This window comes from Rhipicephalus sanguineus, chromosome 1 (genome assembly GCF_013339695.2).
Source record: "Rhipicephalus sanguineus isolate Rsan-2018 chromosome 1, BIME_Rsan_1.4, whole genome shotgun sequence".
In the NCBI taxonomy this organism is placed as follows: domain Eukaryota; kingdom Metazoa; phylum Arthropoda; class Arachnida; order Ixodida; family Ixodidae; genus Rhipicephalus; species Rhipicephalus sanguineus.
Window position 1 is genome coordinate 290,980,073 of NC_051176.1, and position 24,327 is coordinate 291,004,399.

At 43.6% G+C, this 24,327-nt stretch overlaps 3 protein-coding genes across 3 annotated transcripts in view; 1 reads left to right on the forward strand and 2 right to left on the reverse strand.

Moving 5' to 3' along the window:
- Nucleotides 1-8,588: 8,588 nt before the first annotated feature.
- LOC119379255 (mannosyl-oligosaccharide glucosidase) lies at nucleotides 8,589-11,909 on the reverse strand. The gene is made up of 3 exons (XM_037648504.2): nucleotides 11,738-11,909; nucleotides 10,728-11,293; nucleotides 8,589-10,664 (listed from the first exon to the last, which is right to left on the reverse strand). The coding sequence occupies exons 2-3, from the start codon at nucleotides 11,283-11,285 to the stop codon at nucleotides 8,763-8,765; spliced, it is 2,460 nt and encodes an 819-aa protein (XP_037504432.1). The 5' UTR covers nucleotides 11,286-11,293; nucleotides 11,738-11,909; the 3' UTR covers nucleotides 8,589-8,762.
- A 265-nt stretch (nucleotides 11,910-12,174) lies between these two features.
- LOC119379257 (uncharacterized) lies at nucleotides 12,175-16,150 on the forward strand. The gene has a single exon (XM_037648505.2). It carries the CDS (start codon nucleotides 12,580-12,582, stop codon nucleotides 13,831-13,833), a length of 1,254 nt encoding a protein of 417 aa, XP_037504433.1. The 5' UTR covers nucleotides 12,175-12,579; the 3' UTR covers nucleotides 13,834-16,150.
- Nucleotides 16,151-23,002: 6,852 nt separating this feature from the next.
- LOC119379258 (uncharacterized) overlaps nucleotides 23,003-24,327 on the reverse strand; it is a 116,302-nt gene continuing 114,977 nt past the window's right edge. Inside the window, exon 10 of the mRNA XM_037648506.2 lies at nucleotides 23,003-23,185. Coding sequence (XP_037504434.1) covers nucleotides 23,103-23,185 — 83 coding nt within the window. The 3' untranslated portion in view covers nucleotides 23,003-23,102. The remainder of the gene's footprint in view (nucleotides 23,186-24,327) is intronic.

Sequence of the window (24,327 nt, forward strand, 5' to 3'; positions counted from 1 at the left end):
CGCCATCTCTTACTGCATTGAAAAAAACACTCAAAGCTCATTTCCTAAACCAATAATTATACTAAATATTCATAGCGTGTACTGTTTTTTTTTTTTTGCTTTTCTCCCTTTCCTCTCTATTTATAAGTGAACATTACGTGAAATCCATTGTTATAGTTCATTCTGTATTCATTTATATGTTTTCATTGTTAGTATGAATATATATGGATATATATGTGTATATATTTAATATCAATATTTCTACACAATATTTCTACAATTAGAAAACAGTTCTTTGCGCTTTAAAATGATGTCGCGGATTATCGTAGCATTTTTTCTGTATAACTATTGTACTCTTGTTTTTAGGTTGACTTGATATTTCATTTATTCATTTTTCGTGCTTATTTTGTAATTTTTATCTAATGATCATGCACAGAGGGTCCCGGTACGGTTTTCTGACCTTGGGACCCTCTTCTGTATATCCTTAACCCTGTAACCATAATATGCAAAATAAAGATTTGATTTGATTGATTTGATTTGATTCTGCCTTAAGAGGCAGAGAGATGGACCGTGAATTTATATATTTTTTTTTGGTATAATAACATAGATTTAATCAATATGTAGATAAGGTATTAGGCCAACATGAAACAAGGAAGGTTTTTTTTTCTTTTTCTTTTTTCGAGCCTGGTGGCAGACATGTAACCGCCCCGTTATAAAGGGGACGCTCATAGCATCCATCCATCCATCCTCTCAGACTGGCTGCTGCGCCCGTTCTCTCTTTCTCCTTGATCGTCGCCGTACGTGGAGGAGTGCGCTTGCCGGATCGTGCTGCTTGGCGGACCATGGACGACGAGAAGCGCCGGGTGCGGAAGGCCGCTGCGTCTCGTGCTCGTCGGCAGGATCCCGAGGTGCGAGCTCGAGAGTCTGCCGCCAAGCGAGCGCAGCAGTAATCAAAGCGGCGTATCGCTTTGATTACTGCTGGGCGAAACCACTGAACATTTTACGGTGTAACCATGATTGCTTCAGGAGCTTCGCCCAAGCTCTTCATCATTCATCCGTGGATATGCTGTAACTTTTTTTATTCACTGAGTGAGCTCCCGGCGAAGAGAAAGAAAAGCGCGCCAAACTAGGGTGCCTAGATGTCCGCCTCGCCCGCCCCTAGCGGTAGTGAGGAGGACATCAAGGCACTCTACGCCAAACAGCCAAACTAAGCCGAACGAGAGGCGCGGCCCTCTAGCGGTCACCCCAACTAGCGCATGCGCCGAGGGTGGTGTGCGCCGGCTTGAGCGGCGGCGCGCCATCTAGTGAGCCTTCTTGAAATCACCTGAGATAGCGCAGCTGCGCTTATGGCGGGACCAATGAGAAGTAGTGTACACAACGCCGACGGACAAGGCGCGAGCATAAGAAGCTTGGCGAGCAAGCTCTTAAAACCAGTCAAAATTAGGCCCTTTTGCTAGGATTTTATAACCGTGCTTATCCCCGTGAAATTATTATTGTCACGTCGTGCTTCCTTCTGACAACCATGACTCTACCTCCCCTTTTGCCTTCGGCGCAAATACGCGCCCCTCCCCTCCGCTTTCATTCATTTTCCCAGACTATTCCTTTTGACTAACCCAATTAGACACCCCGGCCCCTCCTTCTCTCCCAACACCCACCCCCGTTCTCGCAGTTGCCTGCTCCTCCTCCTTTGTTTAGGTTGGAGGAAAGGGTACGAAGCATAATATACACGCACGCACTCAGGAAAACAGCGTCGAAGAAAAGTCCACTTGTCGAAATGTCAGCTCCAGCAACACGCCGTGTTGACGAACCATACAGTTGGAATTCAAGGCAACAGCTGTGTCGTTGATTCCTTGAATAGGGAGATGGTGTATCTCAGTTGAAAACTTGTGCACGCCAGTTTGTTCAAGAATACATTGAATGCAGTCCAGTGCACATTGGACGATGGTCCATATAGTGAAGTCATCTGCACACCAGTGCACATTGGACGATGGTCCATATAGTGAAGTCATCTGCACAAACTAAAATGTTACCTGTATAGTGCCGTCAAGCTTGTGGACAAGCTTGGCCATAATCACACTGGACAGAGCTAGCAATATGCTAACTCTTGGTGGTACTCTGACATTGTTGAACTAAATCTTAGACTGTCTCTATTGAGGCAATTATATTTCAAACGTGGGGTCTTCTATAAATGTTTTAACAAACCTTGGTGACCTCTCAATCATGCTGCTCTATGCTGGGACACCGATTGATGTTTAATGGCCAACTTTTTAAAGGCCTTGTTGATAGTGAGGAGGGTTACTAGCCAAATGCACTGACAAGGACACAGATGGAGTAGCAAATGAATCTCCAGAGAAAGGTGGCATTTCATGGGCAGTGCTGTAGAACCCTCTTCACTATGTGCAACCAACAAGTACAGGCAAGCACTATTCTCAAGCCTTGTTGATGTCTATGTTGGCAAGGCTTGTCGACACTCTCAATGTATTCTGTTGATTGGTGTAAAAAGTACTGGCTGTCCTACAAGCTAAGGTCTGTCATGGAGCCAGTCTAGTTAAAGGAGTGCCGACATGAATTTCAGAAATTTTCCTATTGTTGCTCAAAATAAAGAAATTACAGACAATTACGGTACTCCCTAATGTGAAATGTGAGCGCAGCTGTATGTGCATTTTAAGGCGAAAGCTTTTAGATGCCTCATGAAACCCAAAAAGTAACCAGTGTCGCCGTTAACACAAATGGTCCGAAAAGACGTGATCACAGATGACATCACAGATCGCTAAAATTTGTGATACCACCAAGGCGTTAAATAATGTGTCATCACATGATGACATCATCACGGGACACTTGATCAAGGGCAGGCCAATCCCGGAGGAAGTGCGCCACCACGTGAGGTACAGACCGCTTCATAAGGTGACGGGAGGGAAGGATCAGTACAACCTACTGAGAAGAAATAAGAGGCACAAGATGGCTTTTGCCTTCGAGTTGTCTTAGTGTAATGCATGAGGAACTATGCGACTTCATTTGGCGACATACCGAGGCAAGTAATTTGAGAGAGCCATGTGTGTACGTACAGATTTAGTTTTTATTATTTTTTAAATGTTCTCTTTTTCTTTTCCCAATTTAAAATTACTTTCCTCATTTCCTTTTTATTGTCTGCTTTGGCAGCGAAGGTTCTCAGATCAATCCAGCGCAATTTGCCAAAAGAGCATCACATGGTATGAGGTGCGTGCGACAGGTGCTTGTGGCAAGGGGCAACAAGGGACAACACTCAGTGCAGGAACAGGCTCCCAAGAGCTGCCCTCTAAAACACCGGTATTGAGAGTGCTAAAATGAGTATCGCGGTGCCTTGGAACACATTGAAAAAAATTTTAATACTGCTACCTTAAAAAAAAACATTTTCGGTTTCAAAATCACCTACAGTATGATCAGGAACCTAAATGACGAAGCCATTGAAGCTCTCACAAAATACATAAACATTGGCTTGCAGGAACTGTTTCACGACAATGGAAACATGCGATTGTGGTCATGGTGCCTAAACCAGGAAAAAAAACTTTGCATCGAGAACATGACACCTATCTCGCTCACGTCCTGCTTAGGAAAAATCTTTGAAAAACTGGTCAACACCAGGCTCCTAAGTCATCTCGACAACAACCAACCATTGAAAGGTGTTTGGCTTTCGTCCACACCTTTCAATGTAAGATATCCTACTACTTGAGAGAGCCATGTGTGTACGTAGATTTAGTTTTTATTATTTTTTAAATAATAAAAGGGACCGACAAGTGGTCACAACGTGTGATCAGATCCTGGTAAAAATGAAAGGACAGTGAAATATAGTGACAGATTCGAGCATCCTTTTTGCGTTGTGAGTAGGATTTATATTTTTAAATCGTGTTTAAAAGTAACAAAAACAGGTATGTCGCGCAGCCTAGCGGAAGAGCCTTGAAGCTGGATTACGGAGTCGATCACTTTTTGCTGTACGTAGTCACATAGTCTCACGCTGTCATGCGCGCCATAATTAGTCCTGAAAATTAGAGTATGTATATTATTATCTATCCCCGCTCTATTTTGTGCTGCTTACGAGGTAAAAGGAGTTGCACGGTGAGAAGCGGTGCTGCCTTCGCGGTAACCAGTGGAACATGTCAAGCCGCGGCGCGTGCGCGCGGAGTGCACGCATGCGCAGCAAACCGCCGCGCTCGAACACAAACTGCTCTCGCGCTCACTGTTTGCAGCATGGGTTGTCACTTGTGTTTACGACTTCATATTGGCCGCAGACTGAAAAATTCTGATTACAAATGTTTCACGGCTTTTTACACCTTACCATTCCGTGATTAGACACTCACCAGTAAGCTTTCCCTTGCGCTAAAGAAAATGGGCACCATAAAAATCGGTTGTCAGTCCCTTTAAAAGAACAAGTACTAATGGACATCTGTAAGGTTGGGGAAAACATCATTATGGCCGTTGACCTGAAGGGTGCCTTCGATAACAGTCACGAAGCAATACTTCAAGGTCTGGAGGAAGCGAACTGTGGAGAGCGAATATTCCAATACGTCAAAAGTTTCCTTATTCACAGGACTGCAACAATCAAACTAGGGGATTACGAATCCGACACCATTCAACCTCCAAACAAAGGAACACCACGAGGGGCAGTCATCTCACCCACACTTTTCAACGTTGCCATGATAGGCCTTGCAAGAAAACTCAAAGACATTGCCGGCCTACAACATGCGATATATGCAGACGACATCACAATATGGACAACTACAGGCAGCCTAGTGGAGAAAGAAGATAGATTACAACAGGCAGCTAGAACCATAAAAAAGTACACAAGGATACGGGGACTTTAATGCTCAGCGGAAAAGTCTGAACTTATTCGCTTCACAAAGAGAAAAGCACAAAGGATGGACCCGAGTCTAAAGCTGGAAGTCGGGCTAGAAGGAAATATCATTCCGGAGAAAGATACCATCAGAATACTAGGTATGTGGCTGCAAGCTAATCAGAGATGTCTGCACACAATATATAAACTCAAAACAGCCGTACAGCAGATCTCACGCATGATTTCGCGCATAACATACAACCGTAAGGGTATGAGAGAACACGATACTCTCCGACTGGTCAAAAGTCTCATCATCAGTCGTATTACATACTCACTTCCCTATCATAATATGAACAGGGAAGAGAAAGAAAAAGCAAACCAAATAAAAAGAATGGCCTACAAGACAGCCCTAAGATTACCGCAGAATACTTCAAACGACAAGCTATTGGTGCTTGGTCTTCATAACACAATTGAAGAATTAATTGAGGCACAGCTACAAGCACGAGAAAATCGCCTTCTCCAGACTCCAACTGGCAGAGCAGTCCTAACAAAACTAGGGCGCGATGCATTAATACAAAAAACATCAAGAAACTAAAGAGGTACCAAACGAACTTCGAGAATGGTACACGGTATCGCCAATACCAAAGAACATGGATCCTACTCTACATGCTGGGAGAAGAAAGGCCAGGGCGAACTACATTGACAAAATATATGAACACGGCGAGATTCACTGACGCTGCGCCCTATCAGACCAATGCAAGGAAGGCTGTGTTTGTAGTCACAGACCGTAGAGGGAAAAATTACAGTCTGTGCTTCAATAGATCGAGCCTCGACAACAGAAGTGGAAGAGGTCGCCATAGCCCTTGCAATAAAAGAGGGATGGGCGCGAAATGCTCCATTAACCATCATTAGTGACTAGAGCACTGCACGGGCCCGGGCCGGCCCGGCCGAAGCGTTTTCTGGCGGGCCCGGGCTTGAGGCTGCGGGCCCGGCCGGACTCGGACCCGCTCATTAAAAGGCATATGTCGGGCCTTCGAGCTCACGCGAATGTTATGCATTCCATGGTCTAAGGTATACTGCGCCAAGCTGAAGTGACACGTATGTGTGTGTGTGTGTGGGTATATATATATATATATATATATATATCCGCTTATATATATAACAGCTTATCCGCTGAGCTACCACCGCGGGCAAAGCAACATTTCGATGCATGTACACACCGGATTTTCCGTCCGATCGCCCGCTACAAAGCGCACGGCATCATTAATAATCATCATCAACAACTAATATCCTCTAGCGGGCTTGGGTTGGGCCTGGTCATGAACAAGCGTGCTCTGGCTTAGTTTAGTAATGAACGCCCGGGCCCGGGCCGGGCCCGGGCTTGGAACGACGGGCCCGGGCTGGGTACGGTCAAGTACACCCGGGCCGGGCTCGGGCTGGGTTCGCCCGGGCCCGGGCCCGCGCTTGGAACCACGGGCCCGGGCTGGGCTCGGGCTTCATAAAGCGGGCCCAGGCCGGGCCCGGGCCGTAAGATCCGGCCCGTGCAGTGCTCTATTAGTGACTCACAAAAGGCTTGCAGAAACTATCTAAAGGGCCAAATTGGAGCACAGGCGCTCCGAATATTGGTTGGGACTGGATGGGACCCCCAATGTGAAATAAGTCCAGACTGTGACCTGGGCACGAGGGCGTGACTGGGAACCTGCATGCGGACGAGGCGGCTCGCGGCTTTACACATCACCAAGCCATCCCATACTCTGCAATAGAGGACCCTACCCCCCTAGACCCTTGCTACGCAACGATTCTTAGGTACTATAGAGAAAATAGATCTATCCACCCCCACATGGCAAACTCAGCGCTGTGGAGGCGACCGTGCCACGAAAATTACAGGTGAACACTTACATAAATCTGCACACTCTCCACCTGATCTACCCCACAGCGTATAGAGTCATATGTCCGTGGTGTGGAGCAACACCAACACTTTTTCACATCACGTAGGAGTGTGTGGAGCACGCAGAAGAGCACGACACCAATGGTACATGGGACGAATGGGAGGCGCTGCTGTCCAGCCCGGCCCTGAAAGATCAGCTACGACTGATCCAAAGAGCTGAACGGACGGCTCGTGCCAGTGGGGCCTTGGAATAGGGGCACCACCCTGACGGACAGGCTACGCTTTTCACCCCATATTCCCTGCGGAGCACTGGGGTTCTAGCCTGTCTGGCTTTTGTACTCAATGAAGTTTTTCTACTACTACTACTACTACTACTGTCGGTTTCAATGTCAAGGGGGCAGTTTCAGTGATGTGTCAACACTTTCTGACATAGGTCTGTCATGTGGGGACCGCATCTTGTGAGGTACCAGCAGCAGCAGCTCTGTCGTGTGCTGTCAGTTGCACGTGGTGCATGTAAACAATGACGAGTGAATTGCCCAGCAATTTCGGCCGCATGCAGGACGAGTTCGCAAATCCAGCGAACTGTGCTGACTCGTCGTGTTAATGTCCGTTGCGGTGGGGCTGGCTTTCAGACGCTAGATGACAAAAACTTTAAAATCAAACTAAAATATTTTATACGTGTTTCCTGGCTCTGGTGTGTGGAGAGGGTTAACACTGAAAGCCAAGGAAACGAAAAATGTCTCTTTTGCGATACCTCAAAATTGTGTTGGTACTATTTGAAGCAGGGAAATGAATCGTTGTCTCTGTCTCTCTTTGATAAAAGGTTTGAGGCATACTTCCTACTATTATGCAGTGTCAATGCGAGTGAAACGGGGTACGGGGGATTTTCTAGTATTCTTGGAGACTTTCCAAAGTTTTTGGACAGGGTTTAGTAGAGAGGGTTTACATTTTCATGGGATAATGTCCATATCATGCGTCATTCATCATTGCTCCAAGCTCTCATCACCAAGGTTACACAGCACTGTTACTGAATGCCATCTTTTTCTGGAGAATTCCAGGCATACATTTCACAGGGCCACCTTTAATTCTGGCAAAGTAAATGGAGTGTCAGCATCTCTGGATAAACTGCAACAAATTTCCTTATGGTAGGGTGTGTAGCGTGAACTATTGTTCTGACACTGAATCCTGGTACTACACCAATGCAAGACCCACAGCTGTGATAACATTTTCAGGTATACGTGACGACTTTCCATTCTATAGCATTTAGTGTAGCCCGGAGGTTGCCTAAACTTTATAGCACAATTAAGTTGTCAATGACACCACATTAATAGTGTCTCCCTTGTCATCATCCACACTTCGTTAAAACTAGTAAATTCGTAGTATAGTGGGCAGCTGACCGCAAAACCCTCAAGATAAGTTTCTCATGAAATTAAAAATACCTACACTGGGACAGAGAAGCTACATGTTTCATTTTCTCTTCACCATCAGTGCTTTGTAGTTTGATCCAGAAGCAAGCCACCAGAAAGCACAGTTACTGTTGTGCTACAGCTATCACCGACCATAAAACACTCAAGTAGGTATCTAAAAGCTGCATGAAGGTGCTCTTACAATTATGACATTCCACAGGCGACTTTACAGCATACAATTTCAAAGTTTGTTTACAAATGTGAAACAAATTCCATGCTGGATGCAGTTTGAACTGAATGAGTGCAAGCATTCATCCATCTTGCAAACTGTCCTTAAGCATACTTTCTCCACTATTACTTAAGAGCACATTACGAATTCGATGTAACTCTATTAGTGGACACTGGCTCTTATTTTGAATAAGATAATGAAGTACACATAAGAATGTCTCTTGTAAAACCCAGAGTTGCATGCTGAAATTCACTGGTGTACTTTGGGAAACCACATCGAGTCCTTTTTATTTAGTTTTATCAAATTAGCTACGTACATATTCTTTGGCACCTCTGTGCTCATTTCTGCAGCAACAGGCATGAACACAATAAAAACAAAGCATTTAAGCTTTAATAAAAAATAAAGTAGAATGACTTCTCTCCCACACCCTACACATAATGCAAAAGCATAATGCTAATATACCTCCCCCATGAGTAGCACCACAAGGGCTGACCAGCCTGTAAAGGGATGCGATCCACGACCTTTGCCTGTAATGTCATCATAGTTCTCCCATATGTAGCTGGACTGACGATACTCTTTTAGAATATTGCTGATGATGTTGTTTCTGAGCTCCTTGTACAGGTGGAAAGCTTTCTCCTGAAACGGCCCTGGAAGGTCGCTGTAGTGATGCAGTGCTTTTACTGCTAAGTAGTTAATATTTATCCAAACAGGACCTCTCCAGTATGGTGGGTCTGTCTCTGTGTTCTTCTGAAGGTACATGGGCGAGTCCTTGGAAAGTGATCTCAAGCCGTAGTTGGTCCACAACAGAGCTGGATTTCGAAGGTCTGTCAGCAGCTTTCCCAGTGCAGGGTGGTCGGGAGTGAGCAAACGCAGGAGCAAGGGAAACAAGCTAACATAGCCAAAATGTTCCACAAACTGCATTTGCGGTGCTTCCATAGTCAGTCGAACCTTGGGCAGTGGCGGTGCTCCTGGTGCCTGGCCTGGTGGTGGTCTCTGCTCCACCAGGCGCACTTTGTCTGTGTGGAGGCCATAGTCACAATATCGCTTTGTTTTTGAAGACAAGTGCAGTTTGTCCAGCAACGCTGTGTTACTCAACATGTGGTGTGTGGATGTTAAGCTGTCGCTGCTGGGATGATTCAGGAGGTGTGCTGCCTCAGCCAATACCCCAGATGAAAAAGCTAGCCAGGAGTAAAGGTCCACATGACGCTCATCTTCAGATGGGTGTGATGCTCTTGGATAATCATCCAGTCCTGATGTCAAGGTCTTTGGGTTTAGCTCTGTGCGGCTGCTGGCATCCCTGCCTCGCCATCGATAGGAGCCAGGCATTTTACCCACTTGTGTGCTATTTAGCCACTGGAAAAGCTTTAGAAAACGTGGAAAAGCTCGCTGAAGGAAATCACCATGTGCAGCCAGAACATCAGGCTGTCTCAGAAGGGCTTCAAGGGTAAGCAACAAGGCTGGTGGATTTGCATTTGTGTCTCTCTGCACAACAAATTCAGCTGGAACTTGGGCACGTGCTTCAGCACCAAGAATTTGTTCACGTGGTATCCAGCCATCTACGTTCATAAGGTCAAGCCAGTGGCCAAGTATGTCTTTGGAGATCTCTGGATCCCATCGCATCAGCAAAAGATTATGGAACCCTTCATCCCAGAGGAATCCTCTAGGAAAGAAAGATCGAGATGGTACTGCTGTATAAAGAGGAGCTTTCCAGTATTCCACAGGTTCCTTGTTATGAGAAGACTGAACCAACGAAGAGCCATAAAAATAGCCAATACCTCCCACCAAATTGCTCAAAACTTCTTTGGCAGCTTCGTTATCTTCCTCACTAAAACCTTTGCTCTGCAGATTAAATAGCTTGTGAAACCGTTCATCAAACTTGGCGCTATACTCGGCCAAAGATTGCTCATAAATCTTCCCGCTAAGTCTGTTTGGCCGATCCTCAAAACTCCCAGACTCAAAGATTACTTCTAGTTCGTATGGAGGCATTACAGTCACCTGGGTAAGAACAAAGTTTGGAGACTTTTTACGTTCTCTATCCTCTGCAGAAAGGACAGTACCACGAGTGACATAAAGATCCCTTGCTCCCTTCTTACGTCGGTGAATCATCAAATTGTGGAGAACAGTTTCTTTCAGGCTTTCAAGCCCAGGTGCCACTGTACTCAGATAACTATAGTGCACCACATTTTCTGGGTTCCTATCATGAAACGCAGCTGTAAACTGCCCTAACTCCGAAGTTTCTCCCTGAATGTATGCAAGGTGAGACTTGGCATCAACGTTTGGCCAGAGATGTCCATGGCCATCGGTAGCAAAGTAAAACAGTAGAGACAGTGGAGCTGTAGGAATGGCACCTGGTACCTAGAAAAAAAATGTTTTCAGTTACTAGACAGTTTTAAAACCCAATATTTTTCAGTACGTCACCTTCGGCTTTACAGAAATCCGTGCTGTCCAATCTCCACCATTAAGGCCCCCTGCTCTCTTGACGAAAGATGTCTCAATCACAAATTCCTCGTCGACTATCTGCTGCATGCCAAAGTTGACCCCATCATGTCTTGTCCATCCATACTTATGAAGTCTGTCCCACTGATTGCACCAATGCCTGATGGGTAAGTTTTGGTTCTTTAGCTTGTGGGAAAACCACATAAGTCCAGCCGCCAACGGCTGGGGGCTACGAGTCTTTAGGCCAAAGTACAATGAACTTCTGTAGCTCCCCCAAAACCGCTCTGGAATGTCGAGCGCGGACTTGACGGTCACTTCCGGCAGGTCCACTGGTCGGATGACCCACGATTCCAAGTAATGCAGGAAGTACACATAAAGTACAACAGAAACTATAAGGCAACCATTAAAGGCCACAAAGATTGTGAACTTGGAATCGAACCTCCGTTCTGGGCTAGCCTTTCGTACGTGAACAACTGGTGGTTTTGTCGTTGGACGCCCAGACGTAGGCCGCGTAGACTCCAGCTTTCTTTGCCGCGCCATCACGTGTGCTGTCAAATAAAAAGCGTTTTCATTAAGTGCTGCACAAGTATGACGGTCACTTTACACGAAGCACAAGATTGCATAAAATAATGCCAGTGCACGAAACATATCGGTGCCCGTATTGACACGTGGACACAGATGCTGTGTCTGGCACGCGATCACTTGGCGTGCGCGCGCATCACGACCTCCTCTATAAATTTATAGGCGAGGTCGTGGTGCGCAATAGGGTGAAAGGTCAATTTAAAGGCTAAAATTATATATATATATATATATATATATATATATATATATATATATATTATATATATATATATATATATATATATATATATATTATATATATATATATATATATATATCTTAAAGTACGTTTGTTAAACACGTTTCGATGTGGTCCGGACCCAGCTTAACGCTGCGTCGTTATAGTTTCGAGCGGTGATTTGTTTACTTACGCTGCTATGTTTATATCCGCAGTCTCCAGCCGCTTTACTCCAAATCGGTCATTTCAGTGAAACGCGTCTTCTCCACATTCCTACCGGCCACCAAACTTAACCAAAGCCGGTTACTGCGACAACAAGCACATACCTACGATATGCCACATAGAGAAATGCCACCATGCCACATCGTCGGCGTAGTAAAACACTAGATATACCATACATAGCGCGCGCTTTAGGTCGTGCTGTTGATGATGATGATGGCGGCGACGTAAAGTTTGCATCCTAGCCAGGATACGACATCTACGGTTGCTACGATGCGTCGCCTCTGGATGTTCTTGCATCCACGGATGTCGTAAATTGAGGCGTAGCTGGCGTAGCCCCATGGAGAAAGGAAAAGAACCTCCTTCGTGGAGGGCCGAAACGATTTTTCTTCCTCCATGATTCCTCCATGATTGAAACCATTTGCCATTCGTCCATGCTTGAAGCAATTGTTTCCGCTTCCTTCTGCCGGTTAGTCGAATGAGCTAGACGTCGGAGAGTGAGCGAAGTAGAACCGAGTAGAACACTACTGTAGAAGTAGGTCGTGAACCCATCCCTTTCTCTGGACCGCGGGTCAATTTGCATGGTTGTGCTTTGTGCCGCGCATAAAGCGAGGATAAAGTTCTAAAACTCCTTTTTCTTTCCGGTCGTGCTAATAATCAAAGTTGTAATCTGGTGATGAATCGGTGTGACAAACTTCGTGCAAGAAAGGAAACAACAAACGTCAGTTCATCAATCAGCAGAGCTGTGGTTGAAGTGAGCGGTTTTGTGGAGATCCTGTGCCATACCTGTGCTGCGCTGACCTAGCCGACCTAGCCATGTTGTCTTTCATCACTTCTTCGGACGAACGCAATCGTTACCAAGCTGTGCCGGTACCTTTGCCTATTGAAAACTTGGAGCCAGCCAGCATTGTGAAGTTGTGGTGTGTGCGCGTGAACCATTTGTTTTACATATTGAACGGTGATGAAAATTTGTACGCGTGCCGTGTTAGCATGTCTCCGTCCAGCCAGGATAAGCCATTTAAGATGCCGCTGGATGTACCTTTGCGAGATCTACTGAGTGCTAGTAGCAATCTTGTTGTTCTTGTTTTCGATGACGGTAGTGTCCGCACTTTGCACTACACTCGTGAAGATGGTTGGATCGACGGTATTAGGTTTCATCTGCCATTGGACAAGACTTCCACTGTCGAATATACCAGCACCTGTACCGGAAGCAGTCTCTTCTGGATCCAGCGATCAAGCCAATTCCGCGACGAAGTGGGATACTCGTTGTGGAAGTGCTCCCTTTCAACGGACAGTGACGCCCTCCCGAACGTACAGTGTCTGGCCCACAGGTTACCGCCTTTCCATTTGCATGTGTTACGACGTGCTGCAATAGTTATCCCATGTTTGCCAGATCCACCGAATATTTATCTTTCGTTTGGTTATGCTTATGACTTTAAAATGGGCTGTTTGGCAAAACAGGCAGTGCTGTTAACTACGACACTGTCATCTCCGTTAGACGTGGCTGCTTTCTACAAGAGGCACATTCGATTCTGGCAGGTGCAAACACATGCTGCTGTTGTGCACCACAGTTGTGTATCCCCTTTGGCCAACTGCCTGTACCTCCTCCTAAAGGACAACTCGGTCATCATGTTGAGCTCGTCAGGAGAAGTTCTGCGGCAGACAATACTACAAGATGTGTCACCTCGTGTTCTGGGCTGCTACGTAGTAGCGTCGACTCTCTGTCTGTTTGAAGAATCTGCTGTGCAATTCTATGACTTAACAAGTGGCTCCCTGCTGGAAGAATTGACCTTGCAGGGAACTTTCCGTGGTGTGCTGCCAAGCCTATGGGCTTTTTGGACCACTGAAGGAGTGTACCAATTGAGTGTGTCTGGATGCACATGGTACCGAAATAGCTCTGGTCAGTTGCAAAGTGAAGCACTTGTGTATGCTGCTTGGCATGCCGGTGCTGAGACTTCACTTGGCTTGCCAATAGATGCGCAGGTTCGAACTAAATTGAACCGCATCTTACATCCACTTGTTGAATGCTATTGGAAGCTGCAGCAGACAAAAGTAGCCCTCACTTCCTGACCTTTCGCATTAGTCCTGACCTTTCACATTAATACGTGGAAGGTACACATAGTTTCAAGGCTGTATTGCTGTAAAAAGAAATGCTAGGCGTGATTTATACTGTCGGTGATAGTTACTCTGACAATGCTTCTCTTTGAGTAAGATGTACCAAGCTTGTGCTCACAAGTAGCGTCCGTCAATGTTAAGACATTAGCATTCCACAATCCGCCTACTCAGGTAAATTCTCTGGCATTTGTGATGTTTTCAGAAAATGTGCTTTGCGTGCCTGTGATGCTTTACAAGCTAGTAAAAAAAAAAGCTTTACAAGTACATCTTGCGCCTGTTGTCAATATTGCTGCACTCAGTTGTGGCTGTATATGTGTGAGTATATATATATAATATACACTTTGAGCACTTAGTATATTGGCCTAGTCGGTTTGTCCATATTGTGCCAGGAAATAGGCTTCTTGTTTGCTTCATTGGAACCAGCACTCATTATTCAGGCAAGCAAGTACCGGTGCCTCTGTTGCAGAGCCCTGGTTTTATCAAACTAAATCGCAAATTTTCTGATATAAAGAAAATTGGTACAATTCCACTTTGTCTTAGCATCAAGCTCAATGAGCTTGCAATCTTGATAGAATAAATTAACATCAGTTTCACTGTAACAATTTTACAAAATGAGGAAGGTCACTGTAAAGTTGTTTATGATATCTTGAAATATATTGCTGACATGTATATTGTCGCATAAATTGAGGCATTCACTAAGCAGTGCTTAATAATAATAGAAATGTATATTGGCCAGCAGGTTACTGTGAATGCATGTACTGGTGTCATTATCCTCTTTCAGCCTCGTGTGTAAGCATTTGTTTCTTCTGCATCAGCCAAGAAATGGACTAAGAAAACCGAGTTCTGTCTAATAAAAAGAAAGTAAAAATGTGTGTTATAGGTGTAAAAAAAAAGATAGTGGATTCATATATGTATGTTTTTCTCTTGCAACATTAGACCAGTTCTTAGATGTCATGCCTCTGAAGCAACACCTGACTCATCCTATGGAACTTCTGGAAGCAAAAATTGCTCTTTTACTCAAAGATAAGCTGCTTTTTTATTTTTTTAATGCCATAAGTACAGTCGCGCTCAATATGACTTGCAACATGGGAGCCCGTGGCCTCACGAGCTGAAAGATTGTGCATGGTTCAAAGTTGGCCTTATTTCCACAACTAAATGATATTTTCTTGTTGGGGATCATCCCCAAGTGACACAGCCATAGGTCGGCAAAGTCACTCATGAGTCGACTCACTCAGACTCAGATCGAGCCGTGAGTGAGTCTGAGTGAGTCCGAGTGAGTATTATTTCGGTGAGCTTGAGTCCGAGTGAGTCCGGCTGAGAAAAAGTTCAGTGACTCTGAGTCCGAGTGAGTCCGGTTGAGGAAAGATTTGGCGAGTCCGAGTCCGAGTGAGCTCTAAGGACAAAATATATTTTTTTGGCGAGTCTGTGTGAGCTCCACACTTTTTTGCCGACCTATGGTTCTATCTACACAACTTCAGCATTACTATCAGCCTTATGTCGGCTCACGTTTATACTCCCGTCGAATCACACATACTTCGAAGAATTAGAGTTCATGCGCCCGTTCAATATTTATTAATAAGGTCGTGAGTTGTGGAGAGGGGGGGGGGGGGGCAGATTGACCTGCCCCCCGCAAATTCTTTCAAAGGAAGTTCTTGATAGTAATATATCGTGTGAGGCACATCTTTCAATAAAAAAAATGTCTTTACTGGATTGCAACCAGTGATAACTCGTACTTGAAGGTACGAGATCAAAAGGTGCCAAGTAGAGCACTAATTATGCAAGGTATTATTGTTAAAGAGCATTGACACCATGGTCGAAAAAGCCAATTATACGCTAACGGACTCATGAGTTGACTCACTCAGATTCAGATAGAGCCGTGAGTCTGAGCGAGTCTGAGTGAATATTATTTTGGTGAGTTTGAGTCCGGCTGAGAAAAAGTTCAGTGACTCTGAGTCCGAGTGAGTCCGGTTGAGGAAAGATTTGGTGAGTCCGAGTCCGAGTGAGCTCTAAGGACAAAATACATTTTATGAGTGAGTCTGAGTGAGCTCCACATTTTTTGCCGACCTATGGACACAGCGTCATTTAGTTGTGGAAATAAAGGGTAGTGGAAGCCATGCGCAATGTTTGAGTTCGTGAGGCCACGCGCTCCCGGGTTGCAAGTCATATTGAGTGTGACTGTACATGTGCAAACAAACTAGAGTGGATTGATTCTCAATGCCAGTTTACTCGGCACCATTACTCAGCAAAGTTATTTTCAAGTACCAGTTTAACTGAGAAAAAAAAAAAAGTGAAAGCCATTTCAAGTAATAATGTATTCACAGAAGAAAAGCCTCTTAATCATTTTGGTTGTTAAATTTGTGTGCATTCATGAAAAACAAGTTGAAGATATTGATGTTTCTCATGCCAAAATAGAAAAAGGTGCCACCCTTACTAATCCATGGAAGTGAGCCAGAGTACAGACCTAGTGTCTCTTGAATGAATGTGCCTGCTCTCTGCTCTATGTGGCAGAAGATGACTTCACAAAGAGCAGAGGCAAGAAATACTTTTGGGGCAGCTCACAGGATGCCACATTTCATTCTAAGACTGGGCGTAGTGTCTGCCTTGCTGTATTTTTGAGGCGTGCTGCCAGGGGTGCCTGTTTGCTACAGGAAATTCTGAACGGTGTCGATGAAATGCATGTGCATTTACTGGCCTTACAGAATTGTTAAAGTTTGGTGATCTCTGCTATTTTGTGTAGAGCCTTTTGAGCTCAAATTAAGTATTCTTGCAGATGACACTTAAGTACGCTGTCCTAGTGCTTCACAAAATAAACCTTGGCAAGGGAGCGGTCTATCTCTTTTTACTAACTTAGTTGCGTGACTGTGTAGCACTGTGTTGGGCTGTAACCAGGAATTACTCTTTGGAGGTGTTGTGCAGGAAACACTTACCATCTTGAAAGATCTCTACTTGCCTTTTTCTTGCAAATGAATGAAGTTCATCGTTGACATATAATAGTGTAAAATTGTTACTAGATGTTATATTGGCATATACATATGACATATGCAAGTTGTGCTGAGGAGTACTATATCATCACTAATAATTTTTGGGTTGTCTTATTCCCCCTGAGTATGGCCTCGGTACAGTCCAAGGTAGTTGTGGAAACCTTTTCACTTTTCTAGGCATGTTCGGTTGCTTGTCAGTTTCTTTATCCTTTATATGGTGCATAAGGTAAATTATAGGGGTGTGCGAATATTCGAAATTTCGAATATTTTTCGAATAGTGTTTGCTATTCGATTCGATTCGCACTGGAATTTTATATTCGAACTATTCGAACTTCCCAAAAAACAAATACAGTCAACGTCCGATTGAAAGTGACCCCTTCAGATTTTCAATATGCTTCACCTCATTACACTCTCGTATTGCGGCAAGGCAAGCTGCCTTTCAAGCTCCGTTACGGTCGAACTTAGCCAAGACACAGTCAACGTCCGATCGGAAGTGGTCCCTAGATTTTCCATAAGCTTCACCTCATCACACCCCGGTATTGCGGCAAAGCTGCCTTTCAAGCTCCCTTACGGTCTAACTTTGCCAAGACACAGTTAACTTTAGAAACAGCGCTAAAAGACGGGACAAAGAAAGGACACAAACCACGGCGCTGATCTAACAACCAAATGTGTTTTATTCTTCCAGTCTGCATATATATACTCCGCCACAATCTCAAGGAAACAAAAGCACAGAAACAAAGAAAAATTGATTAGCCTGCGCAGAGGCCAAAAAATCCTCAATCGGACAGAAACGTCAACTCCTTCGGAAGGAGGGAGATCGAGGGGAGGCTGACACATGCTTCTTCTTTGTCCTGTCTTTTAGCGCTGTTTCTAAAGTTAATCATGAACCAACCAGCCCAAATGCGTACCTTATTGCAAGACACAGTCAATGTCCGATTGGAAGTGGTTCCTAGATATTCAATATGCTTCACCTCATCACATCCCATAGCTGCCTTTCAAGCTCTGCTACAGTCGCAAATGTACTAACTCAAGAAAACACTGGTCCCAACATGGAGATGAAAGATGTGGCAGAGGTGGGGGCTCAATTAATGCTTTTTTGGACCTGAAATTTGGGCAGGAAGTCCAAAAAATCGGAAGCCGAAGCTTTTTAGCATCCAAAATTTCAGATGTTCTTATATATCGACGTCTATGAGGCAGAGTTGGAACTCCGGACTTGAAGGGAGCACACGCTTGTCCGCCACATCAGTTGAGCTTCCACAGAAGTTGAAAGAGGAGGAGAGGCTGAGGAAATGGCATCTTTGCCTATCACGTGTAAAGTGTTGCCGGCAACACTTTCGTTGCACCAAATCATGTACATAAATGGAATTCGGCCTCTACATTGCCTCATTCTTGATAAGACAACTATGAAACACCACCCCAGCCCGTCAGTGCTTCATCAACCTAGCGAAAAGAAACACTTTCATGTTGCTATCTCATAAGAGTATGCTTAGGAATCCGCTCTTTTTCTTCTGCAATTTCGCTTCGAAATATTCGAAAAATATTCGATTCGATTCGCACTCACACTTCATTATTCGGATTCGCTTCGCACCCAAAATTTTGCTATTCACACAGCTCTAGTAAATTACTGTGATTGCCTGTCTGGTGTCCTATGTTATAGTTTCCAGAAAGAGAAAAAAAAAATTTGCCAAAGGAAGGGGGTGCGGTGACTGAAGAGCTGAAAACTCTTATGAAAGCCCTGGCTTCAAAGCAGATGTTTCCACTGTTCAGCACAAACAATAATTTGGAATTCTCTAGCTGATATACAGTTGTGGCCTTGCAGTAAATTTATAGCTTCTGCAAGTACCTGGGTACAGTGGTAAACGTATTTTCTTTTATTAAAGGGCACATGGAGGAGGCGAGACAAAATGTAGCATGATTCCTAGCCATGCTAGCTGCTATGGCAAAGCACATGACATAGACGTCATTAGTGTTCAAAATTAAATATTGGTATTATAAGTGTGAAAACCACACTGTGATTATGCAGCATGCCTTAGTGGGACACTGGATTAATTTTGACCGCCTGAGGCTCTTTAATTAACATGCACCTAAATCTGAGTATTCTAGCATTTTTTTTTATTTCGCCCCTATCAAAATGTGGTCACCGTGGCCAGGAATCGAACCTCCGCTCTCATGCTTATCAATGCAAAAAACAATTGTTACCAGAATGAATGTTCTATTGTGACCTTTTCCTCACCTTGCTTGTAAGGGCAGAGAGGGCTCCGAGAGAGCTGTGGTTGCTTGACTGTGTTATGCAGAATTCTGTGGTGTGTGAGCTCTACTGAAACCCATATAACCACCTAAGTAAGCTGACTGCTAACCATGAATTTCAGAAATGCTTCACACATGGTGCCTTTACGTCTGCATTTAGTAACTGCAGTCACTTTGGTGCTTCATACGAAGTGGACTATGGCTCTATGCAACATATTTTATAATGAGAAAGCATGCGAATTTACTGCCTGCAGGGGCTGCAGTAGTGAGGCATAAGGAGCATGTGTGGATAAGGTTGAAATAGCTCTGATATAAGAAATATCTAAAGTCCTACGTACTTTCACAGTTCAAAAACTTTGTGTGAACTCTGTGGGCTGCCTAAATCTATTTTATGTTGGCTAATCCTATTGTGTCTTCCACTGCACATGTACTAGCCATATGAAGCTCCGTGCAAAATATTCAAGCACCTCGTATAGTAGCTGTTGATGTTGGTAGTGGAGTTACGAAAGCATGTGTTGCCACTAGTACTTATCATTGACTGTGAGGAAAGATGGAATTGATATTAGTGGTGAATTGTACATAAACATGCTACCATGAAACCAAGTGCACTATAGCCAAAAAGTTTTATCCATGCTGGAGGTTATTGGTGTTCCAGGTGCAGTGCACATCATCTATGGATATTGCAGAAAGAAAGTGAAGGATTAGGTAATTTGACTGTAGCCATCCTACAAAATTCCAACTTGTCCATAGATTGCAGCCATTTTTTTTCTACTTGTCTTCAAAATGACATACTTTTTCTTAAGAGGCAACAAGAAAATTTTGTGAATAGCAAGCAACCACGAAGATACCTTAGGTGTGAAGTTCCAGAACGAAAGGAGTGTGAAACTTGTAAGAAAGCATTACAGAAGAATGGCCAGTTGCTGAAAGTGCATTTTTAAAGGGACTGTCTACCGCTCAGAAAAATTTTTCTGATTGTGGTGCAAATGAGAAGATCATTCGTCACATCAGCGGCAACGAGCATGCTTTCGCCACATAAAGAAGGAATTTTATTTTTAATTTGATGTTGAAAATGGCGAAAGAATGACCGCTAGCGTCACCCAACGGCGATGCGGTTCAATCCACTGGTAGGACAAGAAATCCTCGCAGATAGACTCATTTTGCTTAAAAACAAACATGTACAACTTGAAACTGTATTTTACGCACTTGAGGCACCTTTCGGTTACGTCAGAGAGCAATCTTTTGCTTTTTTTTCTTGCGCATCCAAAAAGGCGCCCGGTGGCGCTGCTTGTGGCGCAGTCTTCGATTTCGCCTGCTTCAACTCATGCGCTATGCCATGCGGCTCTCCGTGCTGGTCGTACTGTGCCGCTTTATTGTTGTTAGGATGTCTCACATGTGCTGCGCTGTGAAGATGTGCATTTATTGTCTCTTTTTGATGAATCGACTTGGCTTGGATTGCGGCAGCAGTGCTAAAATAAACGGATATATATATATATATTATATATATATATAGACTGCGATTACAGCAAAATAAATGTTCTGTAATCATATAATAAGGCTTCATTTAACTGCTAGGTGCTGAAAACGACTGTTACATTCATTACAATAGTGTTCAGCGAAAATAAAGTAATCCTACAGAAATGACATGTGCTTTCGGTTTTAATTTTTACCGGCACTACAGTCGTCATCGCGTCCACCAACCAGTGTTGAGGGCACGTTTCACTGCAATGGAAGAAGACCGAACGCAGATCGAAAAATTGTGTTTTAAAAACTTCTACTCACTTTCCAGAGAAACCGTGGCAAGGTTGGATACTTCAGGCGGTACGCTTTCTATTGCGGTACAAAACAGAAAAGCAATGAAGGACGGTAGACAGTCCCTTTAAAGGTGTTTGCAGCGCAAGCACACGTCCCTCTTTACCTTCCATTCTTCACTGTGTCGCCTGTCCTTCAGCACTGACGTGCTTGCGCTGCAAACACCTTTAAAAATTGCCAGAAAGCACTTACAAGGTTCACACCTGGTAATGTTTCATCTGATCTACTCACTGTATAACCCTTGTGGATTTCAGCGCCTGAAAGTATGTGCAGTTGTGTTTGTGGTGCATATATTTACAGAATTGCACCCAATAAACTTTTGAAGCTGTTTGTCTGCAAGATCCCACAATGAAATATTTTGGTATATGCAGATCCCATCTTGCTTCAATAAATCAATGTTTCATGGGTTAAATCAAGTGATACGAGTAGATTACAACAGGGCTGCTTTCATAGGGTCTCAAATTACTTGGGGTCTTCAAATACTACTTTATGCCTTCTAATAATAAATAAAAATGATTCAACTTGTCCCCAAATAGTCAATAATTAAAGTTTGTTTAATTTATTCATGAAGCAATGACCAATAAGTATAAATATTGTAAATAACTACAACCAAGAATGGCTATATTCAGAACATGCATTGGAAATGGTATTCCAAGGACTAACTGTTTGTGTTACACATTTATTTCAACATGCTCTTTTCCTAGGTGTGTTCTGTTTTTCCTTTGGAGTTCGTGGTAAAGTGGCACACTGGAACTGTTACACTGCCTCTTTAAAAATCTTTCCACAATTCTCTGGAGATCATGCATACAATGGATGTCACGCCAACGTCTACTTAGTTCAGGGCTTTTGTTTCGTTGAAAGTTTCCATTTTCAATGATGCTTCAACTCCCGTAATCTTTCCAGAAGAACTGAAGAAAATTTCCCAAATTTAATATTATTTTCCAGAAATTCTATTCAAAGCATGCTTATAAAGAAATGCTATATTTCTTGGAAAGTGTAGACATTGAATAAAAAAGCTGGTTTTGAGAAAGAATATTTTCTCGAAATGCAAGGGTCTTCAAAAATATCCCCTAAGTGAAGTGCAGCAAAAAAAAATAAACTACAAATTAATATGCACATTTGCCTATACTCTGCAGTAGGTGATGGAATGAGCATGCATGTGTGACTCATTCATGCTGATTTCAGCAATTGGCACTAGCATGGACGAGTAGGGCTTGTCATTCGGAATAATGATAGAAATTGGTAGGTCAAGCGCACCTTTGGCTTGGAAGGGTTGAGTTATTTCCTCATTAGTGATGGTAATTTAGAAATATTACTTTTCATGCACTACTTTATAATAAAATGAAAGTTGCAGTGACTAGTCGCACTCCGGTACAATCATTGTATTTAAGGGCTATGGCTACCTGCAGTTCCTTTTAATTTCTTTGCATATTACTCCAGGAATGTTTCCATGATTGATTCTGTGACTATAAAATGTGCTTATCAGCCTGTGTTACGCAACCAAGCTGCACTAATTTTTAAAAAACATTTTTGATGTAGTCAGTTACTTAACAGTTAACACTTTCCCTAATACAATATCACTCAGCAGATTGTAAAGATGTTCCTCCTTGCTAAGGGACACGTTAGCCCTTGCCAAATCTGCCCATAATGTGCACCTTCCGTAATAATGAGTTTCGTTAAAAAGTAATCAAACTGTATTACACCACAACATTGTTACATGTATTTTCATGGGTGTGCAAGCATGGACACAAGAAAGAAGTCAAGACACTACAAATGCAGACTAACAGATGAAAAAGGCGCACAGTGGCGGAAAAGAAGGTAGACAAAAAAACTTATCTGCGTATGCCCAAACAAGAGGTGATACCTACCAATCCGGCACACATGGTGGTCTACGTGAGAGAGAACTGTTCAGGCACTTGAGTTCTTCTTTACGCAAGTTAATCAATGATGCCATACGTTTTTTTAGAGTGAACAATAAGCTGTTAGCCTGTCTCGGCAAACATGGAGAAAACAGCAGCTAACACATTTAATGCATTTGTAATGGTCCAAGGAATACATTTAACATATTAAACAGTTAGAGCAACAGCTACTCTTCAAGTTAACTTTATTACTTCAACAAGAAACAAATATTTCTTCTGACAGTTATGTACATTTATAATACAAGGTGGAAATGGGGTTAGCCCACACTCAATGACCACAGCAGAAAACTGCGAAAGCACTGGTAAAGGCTGCAATAATCCAGAAGGGGCCAAGTTGCGTGCTTCCGGAACCTGCAAGAAATAAAGGACCCCACATGACAAGAAGATATCTGTATAGCTTTGAGGATGCTCTGAATTCTTATTTTTGGCAGACAGAGTATCCTGTGCATACTTAAGCAGACCAATATTGCATGAAGTTGACTATGCTCATCACTTTCATTTTTGTGGCTTGTGAGACAATGTAGTTTTCAATTCATGAAACACAACAATTTATAGCCAATATGAATGAACGTAAATATATCTATGCTTCTAATTTTAAAGTATGTGGCTGCGCCTTTTTGAACAAATTAATAAAAACGACATCTTAATAACAGCAGGCTGACATATTGACAGCTGCACTGAAAACAAGATTGTAGTGAGCAAACAAATGCAAAGCTAGGATTTGCAAATTGATTGAATGATTCCACGATATGAATCTTAAAGGGGCCCTGCAACACTTTTTCAGCATGGTCAGAAAACGCTGCCGATCGGTAGATGAGTCTCCCGAGAACACACGAGCCAAACATTGTAGCGCAGCACGCAGCCTGGCCCTGCAACACTTTTTCAGCATGGTCAGAAAACGCTGCCGATCGGTAGATGAGTCTCCCGAGAACACACGAGCCAAACATTGTAGCGCAGCACGCAGCCTGGGTTTTAGAATAAATTCTTAAAGTCAGCTAGAAATCGCCTCCTCTTCTCTTTACAAATGCTATTGACTCAAAATCACTGCGTCACTGACACAAGTTCCACGCCACTGGCTGATTTGAACATGGCGCGCTTGGTAGTTACTGCAGCTGCTGCGAGAGGCCGTCACTTGTGCGCGTGCACGATCACACTGAAAGTACACCGTGCGTTCGAAGAAAAAAAAAGGAAAAAGAAAAAGTGCTCAAGGTCATGAGGTGCGCGTGACGTACCTTCTTCCCCCGTGCCACCCCTCCCTGCTTAGCTTCCAGCGCTTTCGTCAGGACGAGAGAAGAGAGAAAGCAATTACAGTGTGCAACAAATCTTTGTAACTCCGCTCGTACTGGACGTATTCTAAAAATTTTTGTGGTGGTCGATTCGTGAGGTAATAAGCTCCTTTAGTGAAGCTATTCCATGGCTACTTGGAAAAGTGTTGCAGGGCCCTTTCAAATAACTGTTTCACAGCATCACACTATTCACTGGTGTAACTACTA